Here is a 13,994-nt window from a genome sequence, read left to right on the forward strand (position 1 = left end):
TGCAGGGCTTGGGGACAAGTGCTAAAGGTGTGGGGCATCCTCTGGGGACACAGGAAGTGCCCCTCAGATGGGTGGTGGTGACAGATGTGCAGTCCTGGGACCTGTGAAACCCCTGAGCTGCCCGTGGCGGCCGAGTGCGTGGTGCGGGGCCCTGCAATCCCCCCGCCCCGGGACCAGCCGCGCCCCTGCCCTTACTTGAACAGGGGTACGCAGGTTCACCACCCTGCAGACCCTCTCGGCGATCTCCCAGGCGATGCGCTCCATGAGCGGGATCATCCTCTCGTCCTTGTTGTAGTGCCGCGAGATGATCCACACCATGCGCAGGGCGCTCATCATGGAGGGGATGGTGTCCAGGACCACGTGGAAGCCGGCCCCGTGCGTGATGTTCTGCCGGGGAGGGGAGAGGGGAGGGTGCGTGATGTTCTGCCGGGGAGGGGAGAGGGGAGGGTGCGTGATGTTCTGTCCAGGAGATATGGAGGGGGGAGGGTGCGTGATGTTCTGCCTGGGAGGGGAAGGGCGAGGGTGCATGATGTTCTTCCCAGGGGACACAGAGGGGGGAGGGTGCGTGATGTTCTGTCCAGGAGATATGGAGGGGGGAGGGTGCGTGATGTTCCGCCTGGGAGGGGAAGGGCGAGGGTGCATGATGTTCTTCCCAGGGGACACAGAGGGGGGAGGGTGCGCGATGTTCTGTGAGGTAGGGGAGAGGTGAGGGTGTGTGATGTTCTGCCTAGGGTAGGGGAGGAGGGAGCCAAGTGGCCGTGGCCCGGGTCAGGGGCCCCAGGAAGAGGTTCGAGACGAGCCTGCACCAGCGGTGGGAAGCACGGGCACGTCCACGTACCACTCATGTAGGATTTATGTGTGTGTGTGTACACACACACGTGTGCATGTGTGTGTGTGTTGTGTAAAGAGAACACGTGTGCAGTCGTCCATGGAGGGCCCAGTTCAAGGGCCCCAGACCCCACACTCCGCCGGCCTGGTGTCTACGAGCCCCTATCTACTGTGTCCTGCTGTGCACGTCCCAGGCGACACCCAGTGCCAGGGGTCCCCAGCACGCCCACGGAAAACGCATTTCATGGAGAAGCTACGCGTGGATTTCAGGAACTTTCTTTGCACCAGAATAAGGTCACATTTTAGTGCCGTTCTCTGCAGACACTTGGGGAAGTGTCCCGGCCCCACGTCAGCACTACGAACACAGCTCAGAGACAAAGCCAGCGCACGCTCAGGGCACGCACAACAGCTTTTCAAACACTTGCCATCCGCAGCTGGTGCCTCCACGGACACAGAACGGTGGAGCTGAGAGCTGACTGTGTGTACTGAGGAGCACACGCACGTACACGCACACACAGCCTACACACAGGACATGCAGGAAGGCGCTCGGCCCAGTGGCTGAGACCCTGCTCGGAACACCCGTGTCTGACCAGAGTCCCTGGCTCTGCTCCCAAATCCAGCTCCTTGCTGATGCACACCCTGGAGGCAGCAGGCAGTGGCTCAGGTGCTTGGGCCCTGCCACCCCCGGGGGAGACCTGGAAGGAGCTCCTGGCCCCTGGCTTCAGCCCGGCCCAGGCCCAGCCCCCAGCCTTTGCAGGCATTTGTGGAGTGAACCAGCAAATCTCTCTCTCTTTTCTCTCCCCTCCCCTCAAATAAAATAAACAAACGAAAAAGCAAAGGCAGCCACAGTGACAACTTGGTCCCATCCCCCTGCAGCAGGAGGCGGACTCCTCTCCCCACCTCCCGGGCCTGCGGCCACCCCTGCTCTGGCCAGCAATGCGGAGCTGCTGCCAGCACGGCCCTGCGTCCTGACTGCGTGACTGCTCCAGCACCCTCAAGGCCCCTGGGCGAGATGTCACAGGAGAGGGATCCCCCAGGACCGGCACTGTGACACAGTGGATAAAGCTACCGCCATATGGTTGCTGGTTCAGCCCCAGCTGCTCCACTTCCGATCCAGCTCTCTGCTGTGGCCTGGGAAAGCAGTAGAAGATGGCCCAAGTCCTTGGGCCCCTGCACCCGCGTGGGAGATCTGGAGAAAACTCCTGGCTCCTGGCTTAGCCTGGCCCAACCCTGGCCATTTGGGGAGTGATCCAGCAGACAGAAAATCAATCAATCAATCAATCTCTCTGTAACTCTGCCTTTCAAATAAATAAAAGAAAAAACCCATGTCCCCACAGAAGCACGCAGGCAACGCGCCAGGGGCTGAGCCTCCAACAGGGGGGATGGGGCAGGGGAACCCGGCACGCCATGGGCGAGCCCGAGAGCACGCGCTCCGGGGCGGATGCCGGACGCAGGGGTGCAAACCCCGCAGGAGCCCAGGCACCTGGGGTCTGCAGGACTCGCGAATGCAGAGACTCCTGGGAGGCCGTGGGTCAGGGGTCCTATCAGGGCTGTAGCCTGGGGGGACGAGGCAGGTGCCCGGTGTGACAGCGGGTGCCTGGGCGGCATGGCTGGGCCTACCTTGAAGTGGCGCTCCACGGTGGACAGGAAGCGCACGTTGTCCGAGGCCTCCATGTGCAGCTTGAAGAGCTCAGTGAGCACCGGCTGCAGGTTGGCCACCAGCATGGACTCGGCGTGCCGGATCACCTCCAGCACCTTCCGCACCACCGGGAGCTTGGTCTGCTCGTGCAGCGCGCTCAGCGTCGCGTTCCTCTCCCGCCAGAACTCGATCTCCGCCAGGGGCCCGTTACCCTGCGGAGTGACGCGGCCACGCCACCGGCTCTCAGCACCCACATGGGGACCCGTCGGGCTGGGTGCTGCGGCTGGGAGCGCTGGGCCAGGGCCCTCGGCCCCTCTCCTGAAGGACGGACAAGGTGGTGCGCACAAGGGGGACCCGCATGGGCTTCAGAGGACAAAGTCCCCAGAGAGGAGGCGGACAGGGACGCAGAGTCCAGGGCAAGCTGCCTGGCGTCTCAGCCCCTGAGCCGAGCACCAACCTCAGACGGCCCAGAACGGCGCTCTCAGGACCTCTGAGGGAAGTCAGGGGACAGCGAGGGCGGGGCTGCAGCATGCAGATCCTGGCCCACCCTCCCCCAGCTGCCTCTCGGGGAGGGGGCGAGTGCGGCCAGTTCTCGGGGACACTGGGGGCCCGGCGTGTCACCTGCGGCGTCTTCTTCAGCTGGCTCTCCAGGGCTGTGGAGATCTGGTTCAGCCAGTTGATCACGCACTGCTCCAGCGCCTCCAGGGTTTCGGGGTCGGCAGCGAGCTCAGACACCTCCCCCTCCACACTGATGGTGGGCATCTCCAGCTTGATCTCACCTGGTGGCCAGGGAGGGCTCCGTCAGCCACCCCGCAGACCCCTTGGAGCCTGCTCCAGCCCGGCTGCTGGCTTCCCATCCAGCTCCCTGCTAGTGGCCTGGGAGGGCAGCGGAGGGCGGCCCTGTGCCCAACCTGGGAGACCTGGAGGAAGCTCCTGGCTCCTGCCTTCAACCTGGCCAAGGCTCAGACATATGGCCATCTGGGGAGAGAATCAGTGGATGGAAGACCTCTCTCAGGGGCCAGCGCCGTGGCTCACTAGGTTAATCCTCCACCTGTGGCACCGGCATCCCATATGGGTGCAGGTTTCTAGTCCCGGTTGCTCCTCTTCCAGTCCAGCTCTCTGCTGTGGCCCAGGAGTACAGTGGAGGATGGCCCAAGTGCTTGGGCCCTGCACCCGCATGGAGACCAGGAGGAAGTACCCGGCTCTTGGCTTCGGATTGGTGCAGCACTGGCTGTAGTGGCCATTTGGGGATTAAACCAATGGAAGAAAGACCTTTCTCTCTGTCTCCCTCTCACTGTCCATAACCCTGTCAAATAAATTTTTTAAAAAAAGACCTCTCTCTCCCTATTTCTATCTCTTTCTTTCAGTTATAAATATTCAGTAGAATAAATATTTTTTAAAATAGTCTATTAAAATTTTTAAAAAATTGAACAAGCAGCCAGAATTCAACAGATATTTGAGAAAACCTCCAGAATGAAACAGAAAAAGAAAAATCAGGGGAAACAACCTCAGAAGAAGCGGAGACCATTTCCCAAGAGAAGGCCCAGCTGGTGGCCTCGGAGATTCGAGACGCACGCAGCCATCAAACGGAAACGAAATGCTGTGGGAAATGTGCAAAGACTGAGAGCTCCTTAGAAACATGGCGGCTGACAGCACCTTCTGTCTCTCCTCTCTCCGCCTCTGCCTTCAAATAATACACAAGTAAATCGTCCAATCAATATGTACTTGAAAGGCAGAGTGATGGGGAGAGGGGAGAGAGGGAGAGAGGGAGGGGGAGAGGGAGAGAGGGAGAGGGGGGGAGAGGGGGAGGGGGGAGAGGGAGAGAGGGAGAGGGAGAGAGAGGGAGAGAGGGGGAGGGAGAGAGAGGGAGAGAGGGGGAGAGGGGGGAGAGGGGGGGAGAGGGGGAGAGAGGGAGAGGGAGGGGGGGAGAGAGAGATAGAGGGAGAGAGGGGGAGAGAGGGGGAGGGGGGGAGGGAGAGAGAGGGAGAGAGGGGGAGAGGGGGGAGAGGGGGAGAGAGGGGGAGAGAGGGAGAGGGAGGGGGGGAGAGAGAGATAGAGGGAGAGAGGGGGAGAGAGGGGGAGGGGGGGAGGGAGAGAGAGGGAGAGAGGGGGAGGGGGGGGAGAGAGAGAGGGAGAGAGGGGGAGAGAGGGAGAGGGAGGGGGGGAGAGAGAGAGGGGGAGAGGGGGAGAGGGGGAGGGGGGAGAGAGAGGGAGAGAGAGAGAGGGAGAGAGAGAGGGGGAGAGGGAGAGAGGGGGAGAGAGAGAGAGCGACGGGGAGAGGGGAGAGAGGGAGAGAGGGGGAGAGGGGGAGAGAGAGGGAGAGAGGGAGAGAGGGAGAGAGAGAGGGGGAGAGGGGGAGAGAGAGAGAGTGACGGGGAGAGAGGGAAAGAGAGAGGGGGGGAGAGAGGGGGGGGAGAGAGAGAGCGACGGGGAGGGGGGGAGAGAGGGAGAGAGAGGGAGAGAGGGGGAGAGAGAGAGCGCGACGGGGAGAGGGGAGAGAGGGAGAGAGAGAGGGGGAGAGAGGGGGAGAGGGGGAGAGAGAGAGAGCGACGGGGAGAGTGGAGAGAGGGAGGGGGGAGAGGGGGGGAGAGGGGGAGGGGGGAGAGAGAGAGAGAGAGAGAGAGAGAGGGAGGTCTTCCATCCGCTGGTTCACCCCACAAATGGCCACAACAGCCAGGGCTAGGCCAGGCTGAAGCCAGGAGCAAGGAACTCCTTCCAGGCCTCCCACGTGGGTGCACTGGCCCAAGCACTTGGGCCATCTTCCGCTGCCTTCCCAGGCCATAGCAGAGAGCTGGATCAGAAGTGGAGCAGGGGCCGGCACTATGGCATAGCCGGTAAAGCCACCGCCTGCAGCGCCAGCATCCCATATGGGCGCCAGTTCAAGTCCCAGCTGCGCCACTTCCTATCCAGCTCTCTGCTGTGGCCTGGGAAAGCAGTAGATGACCCAAGTCCTTGGGCCCCTGCACCTGTGTGGGAGACCAGAGGTTCCTGGCTCCTGGCTTTGGATCGGTGCAGCTCCAGCCTTTGCAACCATTTGGGGAGTGAACCAGCAGATGGAAGACCTTTCTGTCTCTCTCTCTGCCTCTGCTTCTCTGTAACTCTGCCTTTCAAATAAATAAATAAATCTTTTTAAAAAAAAAAGAAGAAGAAGAAGAAGAAGTGGAGCAGCCTGGACACGAATCAACGACCGCTGGGACACCAGTGTCACAACACCACAGCACCAGCCCCCTCTGCTGTCTCTTCACCGCTGAGAGAGGCCCACCTGCCGCCTCGCCCACCGCTCACTCTCCCGGGCTCCGGCACTCTGGCCCGCCTCGCCCCACCGCTCACTCTCCCGGGCTCCGGCACTCTGGCCCGCCTCGCCCACCGCTCGCTCTCCCGGCTCCGGCACTCTGGCCCGCCTCGCCCCACCGCTCGCTCTCCCGGGCTCCGGCACTCTGGCCCGTGTCCTCGCCCACCGCTCGCTCTCCCGGGCTCCGGCACTCTGGCCCGCCTCGCCCACCGCTCACTCTCCCGGCTCCGGCACTCTGGCCCGTGTCCTCGCCCACCGCTCGCTCTCCCGGGCTCCGGCACTCTGGCCCGCCTCGCCCACCGCTCGCTCTCCCGGGCTCCGGCACTCTGGCCCGCCTCGCCCACCGCTCACTCTCCCGGCTCCGGCACTCTGGCCCGCCTCGCCCCACCGCTCGCTCTCCCGGGCTCCGGCACTCTGGCCCGTGTCCTCGCCCACCGCTCGCTCTCCCGGGCTCCGGCACTCTGGCCCGCCTCGCCCACCGCTCACTCTCCCGGCTCCGGCACTCTGGCCCGTGTCCTCGCCCACCGCTCGCTCTCCCGGCTCCGGCACTCTGGCCCGTGTCCTCGCCCACCGCTCGCTCTCCCGGGCTCCGGCACTCTGGCCCGCCTCGCCCCACCGCTCGCTCTCCCGGGCTCCGGCACTCTGGCCCGCCTCGCCCACCGCTCACTCTCCCGGCTCCGGCACTCTGGCCAGGCCGCCACCCACTTGAGGAGGTGCAGGGGCGCTTGACTCAATAGAATCGCTGCATGCGACCCTCAGATGAAGTCAAGCGCCACCTCCTCCACGCAGCCCCCCCTGGTTCCCCTTCCCCCACTCCCCTGTTGGCTCTCCCACTACCAAACCCCGGAGGCCCTCCTGTCTTTCCCGCGCTCTTCCCTCCGCCACGGCTCCGTGTGCACCTGGCGTCCCTTCTGCGGATGGCTCGCTCGGGGCCTCCCCCATGACGTCAGTGTTGGTGACACAGACGCTCCTGCCCCCTGGCCGCCTCCTCCGGGGGGTGGGCCAGGCGCTCACCCTCCAGCTGCTGCATGGTCCTCTGTATGCTGCTGGCGAACTTCTGCACGTTCATCAGGAACTCATCCCGGATGAGCTGCACGCCGTGGTACTCCACGGCCTCGCCGGGCACAGCCGGCAGCACCATCTCATACTCCACAGTGCCCGCCGTCTCCCCGGCGCCCAGGCCTGTGGCCGCCTCGGCTTTGTGCTGATTGAAGGCCAGCGCTGGCAAGAACACCTGAAACACCAAGTGCACCAAACAGCTCACACCGCGTGGCTGCCGCTGGCTCTCATGGGCCGTGACCCTGACATCTGCGTGTGAGCACATGAGCCACGCAGACCCAGGGCACAGACCCAAACAACAGAAGCTGGATTTGACTCAAGAAATGTAATGGGGGCTGCCGCCTGCAGTGCCAGCATCCCATACGGGCAACGGTTCAATTCCCAGCTGCTCCACTTCCAATCCAGCCCCCTGCTATGGCCTGGGAAGGCAGTGGAGGATGGTCCAATTGCTTGGGCCCCTGCACCTGCATGGGAGACCCAGAAGAAGCTCCTGGCTCCTGGCTTTGGCCAGCCCCGGCCATTGAGGCCACTTGGGGAGTGAACCAGCAGATGGAGGATCTCTCTGTCTCTCTGTGACTCTGGCTTTCGAGTAAATTTTAAAAATAAATAAGAAGGTGTCCTCAAACAACCACGGTGTTCAGGAAGTCTGGTGGTGACCCACAGGGTGCCCAGCTCTCGGGAGCTTCCTGTCCACCCCTCCCCCCACCACCACTGACCTCCAGCACTGCTCCATGGCAGCCACCAACAGCGGCCAAACCCACCAGCCCACTTCGCCTGTGGCTTCCGGCCTCCAGCAACGCCTCCAGCATCCCAGAGAGCATCGCCTCCTGCTTGGGTGGCCCAGGCCCCCGGCCCCCCGGCCCCTCCGCCTCTGCTCACTCCCTTGCTGGTCTTGCCAGGTCCCTTGGCTCGGCACTGTCTTCGGTGAAGGGTCACTCTGCTCAGCAAGTGATGGGTATGGCCCGGGGGAGAACAGAAGCTGGGAGGACTCTTGGCTACTGCACCAGTCCTAGTAACCTGGACACTGGCGGTATCAGTGAGGCCTCCCTCCCCCTGCCCCTGGGCAAAAATCAGAGAAGCCCCCAGCTTCCCTTCCCCCCGCTTCCGGTGTGCCGTCAGACTCCTCCTCAACTCTGGCCGAGGTCTACTACTCCATGCGTTTCCTCGCTGGTCTTGGTTAACGAAAAGCTTCCAGACCGGAACGGGAGCTCCGTGGGACAGGGGCCCAGTCTGGGACCTCACAGGCACCCCATGAGCACGTGCCACACGGCGGCCCTGAGCACGGCCCTGTGCTCCAGACGCACACACCTGCCTCGGCCTCCACTCGGAGGCTTCGGAATTCGGGGATTCCCCACCCCCCACGCAGGCCCCGGCTGCTCGGGCCCCAGAGCCCCTGATACCGTCTCTTCCTCAGCCTCCCGCGCCCCAGTCAACAGTAGGTCCTGCGCTCCACCCCCTCTTCTCTCACCTCCTCCCCACCCAGACATTTCCACGGCCCCCCCTTAGGTCTCCTCTACCCCAAATTCTCCCTCCTGCCTGCAGTGGCCAGAGGAAACCCGCATGCCTGAAGGCCCAGCTCCCCTCCCCACCCTCCCTCACTGCTGTCCAGCCACATGGCTGTCCTCCAAGCCGCGTCAGCTCCTGCCTCGGGGCCTTTGCACCTGCGGTTTCCCCTGCCCAGGACGTTCCTCCTCCAAGCCCTCCTCCCCCGCCACCTTTGTCTCGTTCGGATCTCAATTTGATGCTGCCTGCTCCGGGGGTCTCTCCCGAGCCCCTCTGTGCTTCCCCTGGAGCTCGGCCCCAGTGAAGGGGCCTGTCTGGGAGGTCTTTTGGTTCTTAAAGCAAAACCTGACATCACATCCGGCTCAAGGTCACACACACTACCAGGGTTGGTCTTCCCCGTGCCCCTGTCACCTCCTGGATTTTGTCTCGTCTCTCACTGCCATGCCTGGGGACGTCACCCATACCGCCCATGGCCTTGCCCTCCGTGTGGGAGCTGCCACTGCCTGTCTGTGCTCGGGGACACCGAGCCTGCCCGCGCCCGCTCACCTGGCACAGGACATCCCTCAGGAAGCCGAGCACCTGGCCGCTGATGACGCCATACTCCAGCGTCTCCGGCATGATTTCCATGGCCTCCTTCATGTCACTGGCCTCGGCGACAGTCTCTGCGTGGGGAGAGTGCCGAGGGCCGAGTCAGCGCGCGGGGAGGAGGCCCTCTCCCCCAGTGAGGTCACGGCGTGGGGATGCTGTGGCCGCAGGCCTGGTACATCCTCTACTTTGTGTTGAAACGAAGCCCCGGGCTGGTGAACAATGGAAACAGCACGGGCACGCTGTGGCTCGGGAACTCTGCTCACAAGCACCGTGCACACTAGTCAACCCGCTGGAATGTGTAGATGGACGGTAATAGGAAAGGTTTCTGTTGTCTAGAAACATCCATTTGGGGCTGGCACTGTGGCACAGGGGTAAAGCCACCGCCTGTGATGCCAGCACCCCATATGGGCATCGATTCCAGTCCCGGCTGCTCCACTTCCCAGCCAGCTCCCTGCTAATGTGCCTGGGATAGCAGCGGAAGACGGCCTAAGTCCCTGGGCCCCTGCCTCCCACATGGGAGACCCTGATGCAGCTCCTGGCTCCTGGCTGCAGCCTGGCCCAGCCCCAGCAGATGGAAGATCTCTGTCTCTCCCTCTCTCTGTAACTCTGCCTTTCAAATAAAGAACTGAATAAGGAGGGAGGGGGGAGGGAAACAAACAAAAGAAAAGATTCTTGGGCTCCTGGCTGCTGTGAACAGAGTCTGTGTCCCCCAGTTTCCCGGGGTGGGGCTGCACCAGCCCCTTGAGCTTGGACCCGTAGCCGCCAGAACCGTGAGAGACAGACAGCTGGCGTCTTCGGCTCGGTCTGTACCTTCCGCCAGAGCAGCCCCAACCGCCCGCGACACCTGCCAGCCAGCGTGCCCACCACCCAGCAGCTCCTCCTCAACCCACTGCCCACGCGCCTCACGAGCCCCGGGGCCTTTATCGAGACAAACTTGCTGACAGGCTGATCGACGCCACGCAGGTGACCTGGACCCTGTGCCCAGCCTGGCGGGGGAGCAAGGCAGAGAGGCGGCCACACCGCGGAAGTAACTCTGCCATCTGGCCAGCCTCGCAGGCCGCACTGTTGCTGGCTCAGTGCGTCTCTTTCCATGGCGATACAGCAGCGCGGTAGCCATGAATGAATGACGGGTGCAGAGGGGCGGGCAGGGAGCTCAGCGGTTAGGGACCCTGGGCGCCTGGGATCCACTCCCAGCTCCGGCTCCCGACTCCAACTTCCTGCCACTGCGGACCCTGGAGGCAGCAGTGGAGGCCCCAGTAGCTGGGTTCTTGCCACCCACAGGGGAGACCTGGATGGCGTTCCCAGCCCTGGCCGTTGCGGGCACTTGGGGAGTGAATCAGTGGATAGGAACTCCCTCCCTCCAACTATCTATCTCTCTGCCATGCAAGTAATACGATTAATTTTTAAATTAATTTTTTAAAGTTCACAGAAAATGCGTATTAAGAAAAGGCCATACATGGATTCAATTTCTGCACCAAAATACGCATATCTACTTTTAAAGGATTTTGTTATTTATTTATGCATTTGAAAGGCAGGGAGAGTTCCCGGTTCACTCCCCAGATGCCCACAACAGCCAGAGCTGAGCCAGGAGCTCCATCCGGGCCTCCCATGTGGGTGGCAGGGGCCCAGGCACTTGAGCCGTCACCGCTGGCTCCCAGGGTGCCTCGCAGGAAGCTGGAACCCAGGCACTCCTGATGGGACTGTCTTAACCGCCAGGCCAAAGCACACCCATTAATCTTGTCTTTTTTTTTTTTTTTTTTTTTTGGACAGGCACAGAGTTAGACAGTGAGAGGGAGAGACAGAGAGAAAGGTCTTCCTTTTCTGTTGGTTCATTCCCAAAATGGCCACTACGGCCAGCATGCTGCGCCGATCCGAAGCCAGGAGCCAGGTGCTTCTCCTGGTCTCCCATGCGGGTGCAGGGCCCAAGCACTTGGGCCATCCTCCACTGCCCTCCCGGGCCACAGCAGAGAGCTGGCCTGGAAGAGGGGCAACCGGGACAGAATCCGGAACCCCAACCGGGACTAGAACCCGGGGTGCCAGCGCCACAGGCGGAGGATTAGCCTACTGAGCCCGGCGCCGGCCCAATCTTGTCTTTTTATTCCTCTTCCCATGAACCTTCTGAAGCACCCTGGGCTGAACCGTGTCCCCTGGGGTGGGGGTCCTGCCAACCTCGGACCACGCCGGCTCATCAGCTGTGCGTGTGGCTCTGCTCAAAGACCCCCGGCTTAGCTCAGGCCGCCGTCACTCACGCCCGAAGGCCACTGCGCTAACACACACGTGTTCTTCGCGTGCCGAAACCTTCTCGTGCTTGCCGACACGAGGCTGCGCGACGCTGAGCGGCGAGGTCTCCAGGAGGCTCAAACACGCACACACGTGGTGCTCAGTCATTCACAGCTCGCTCGCACGTGAGAACCGGAGTAGGGAGCGGTGCGGGCAGAACGCGGCCCCGTGCAGGCTCACCTGGGAGCACACGTGTGGGGCGGCTCCAATCCGCCTCGCTCTGCCCGCCCACCCGTGACCGCCAAGAGCGAGATTTCAGTGAGTGGGCGAATTCGCAAGTACCCCTCTGTAACTACCGGGGATCCAGGGCGCTAACAGAAGGTTACACCCCAAGAAAGGTAGAGGGGAAAGAGCAGCTCTCTCTCTCTCACACACACACACACACACACAGACACACCTTTCGTGTTTCTGAGGAAAAACACCACGTTCTGGTCCAGGAACTCCTCGGGCACCGGGATGCAGAACACCTGGAGGTAGGTCCTGTCCACGATGCGCTTCGCCAGCCTCTGAGACAAAGCGGGCCGGACGCGGGTCAGAGCTGAGGTCCGTCGCCCGCCCAGAGCCCCCGCCCCAGTCACAGGTGCCGGCCCGGCCGGAGCTGGGTTGCAGCGTGGGACCCGTCCATGCAGCAACGAGGTCCCACTGTGGGAAGCCCGGCCGCCCCCACTGCCCACCCAGCTTCCTGGCCTTGGCGCTGCCGCAGGAAAGAGCTCTGGCAGCAGGCCTGCGCAGTGCGAACCCTGCCTTCCGCGGGCCTCGGGGACCGGCCCTGCACGGCGTCTGCGGGGCTGCCTGACCTCTGGGAAAAGCAGGAAAGTCGTCCAGAGACCCCCGGTCTGAGTAAGGCAGGCCCCCCGTGGGGCTCCCAAGCAAAGCCCAGGGCCCCAGGCTGGGGCTACTGCTGTGGTTGGCAGAACGTGGTGAGCGTTCCCACGCACGGTCACCGAGTGCACACGGCCCCCTGGATCCGAGGGCGGCCCCGGGGGACCCCAGCACCGTCTGTCCCCTGGCTGCGCCGTGTCCGGGCTCAGCGGGGACACGCGGGGCCCGCCACCCGCCCAGCGAGGACGCAGAGCCGTGCGTACTTTGGGGGAGACTCTCTCTGAACTGGCTGCTTCTTCGTCCTCTCCGCCCAGAGAAGGCGGGGCGATGGATTCGCTTCTCAGCTGCAGGTTCTTAGCTGCAAAACAGGATTGGGCGCGAGGTGAAACGGGCAGGAGGCCAGGATTCCTGCCCGTGTCGCACCGTTCCCCACGCATGTGCACCGTGTGCAAACAAATCCTATGGGGCATCCCGGACCACTGTCCGTGAGGAATCAACATGCGTGTGCGTGTGCGTGTCCAAGTTCCAGAGCCCAGCGAGGGGGTTCTCAGCTTTTCACCTAACAGGCGACTCAGCATCCATGCGAGAGCCACAGCAGACAGGTCACCACGTCCTCCTCCTCTGCGGGACTCAAACCCCACGGGGCACGAGACGGCGGCTCTCTCAAGTCCCCATGGTCAGTGCACCTGGGGCAGCCAGGGGAGCACCACGCCTCGGCCCCGGGGGCCCCGGCACAGCCAGCAGTCAGTCACAGGGGACGGAGGGATTTCTGCAGGGCTCAGCTGTCGCGGTCAGGCGCTGCGCACAGCCAGTGTGGCTCCAGGACCCACTCGGAGGAGGAGGCGACCCCTCCCTGCTGCTGCTTCCCTCACCCAGAGAATGGGCGGTCACTTCCCGCGGTCAGATCCCGGGATCCCACTGAGAAGCACCCAGCACCTGAGCTGGCAGAGGAAACAGGCGGCAGGACCCACGCAGCCGGGTCCGCTCACTGCCCACAGGCACAGGCGCCGGGGCCGCCGCCGCCACAATGAAGTCGGCTTGTTGTGGAGAGGGACACACGGCAGGCCCACGAGTGCTGCGGCCCCGGCGAGCCTGGGCTGCCCCGTGCTATCACGGGAGAGGAGTTCCAAGCGTCCCAACACAAAGAAACGACCTTGTTTCTGCTGGGGGCCCTGTGGATTTTTTTTTTATTTATTTATTTTATTTATTTGAAAGGCACAGATACATAGAGAGAGAGAGGTCTTCTATGCACTGGTTCACTCCCCAAATGGTCACAATGGCTGGGGCTGGGCCAATCCAAAGCCAGGAGCCAGGATCATCTTTGTGGTCTCCCATGTGGGTGCTGGGGGCCTAAGCACTTAGGCCATCTTCTACTGCTTTCCCTGGCCACAGCAGAGAGCTGGATGGGAACTAGAGCAGCCGGGACTAGAACCAGCACCCAAACGGGATACCGGCACTGCAGGCAGAAACAGCCTACGGGCCCCAGGGCCGGCCACCATGTGGGTACCTGTAACACCACTGGCGAGCCATACAATGTTATCAACGTGAAGACCAGCCTGCTACAGGTGGGCTGAATTCTGAGTCCTGCCTGTGGCTGCCTTGGCAGGGCCAGACCAAAGACGTCACTGGCCTCACTGAGACCCCGGCTGGAGGTCCCCGGCCCTCGATTCCGTCAGCACACCAGGCCCCTGGGCAAGTACGGTGGTCAGGTGTCAATCAGAATCAGTACATACCCCCTGACCCGGAAGTAACACCCCCTCACTTCACAGGAAAGGATCTCCCCGGCCTTCCGGCCCCATCTCTCCCGGTCCTGGGTCTGCTGTCCCCTAGGAGGCCCTCGGTAACTGCTCTGGCTACCGGGTCTTATTAAAGACGCCTGCCTCACGGCGGCCACTTGGTGCCACAGCTCAGATGCTGCTGGACCTGGGCCGTGCTGCGGCACAGCAGGGTAAAGGGGCATCCGCTGCGGGCGCCAGTTCAAGT

General features: G+C 62.8%; 1 protein-coding gene across 1 annotated transcript in view; it reads right to left on the bottom strand.

The window, feature by feature from the left end:
• DNAH10 (dynein axonemal heavy chain 10) overlaps nucleotides 1–13,994 on the bottom strand; it is a 118,919-nt gene that overhangs the window by 101,324 nt on the left and 3,601 nt on the right. Inside the window, 8 exon segments of the mRNA XM_062182412.1 lie at nucleotides 196–203; nucleotides 205–387; nucleotides 2,449–2,679; nucleotides 3,089–3,246; nucleotides 6,774–6,993; nucleotides 8,868–8,983; nucleotides 11,587–11,695; nucleotides 12,275–12,369. Of these exon segments, the coding sequence (XP_062038396.1) occupies nucleotides 196–203; nucleotides 205–387; nucleotides 2,449–2,679; nucleotides 3,089–3,246; nucleotides 6,774–6,993; nucleotides 8,868–8,983; nucleotides 11,587–11,695; nucleotides 12,275–12,369 (1,120 nt within the window).

Source organism: Lepus europaeus, chromosome 23, assembly GCF_033115175.1.
Source record: "Lepus europaeus isolate LE1 chromosome 23, mLepTim1.pri, whole genome shotgun sequence".
Classification (NCBI taxonomy): domain Eukaryota; kingdom Metazoa; phylum Chordata; class Mammalia; order Lagomorpha; family Leporidae; genus Lepus; species Lepus europaeus.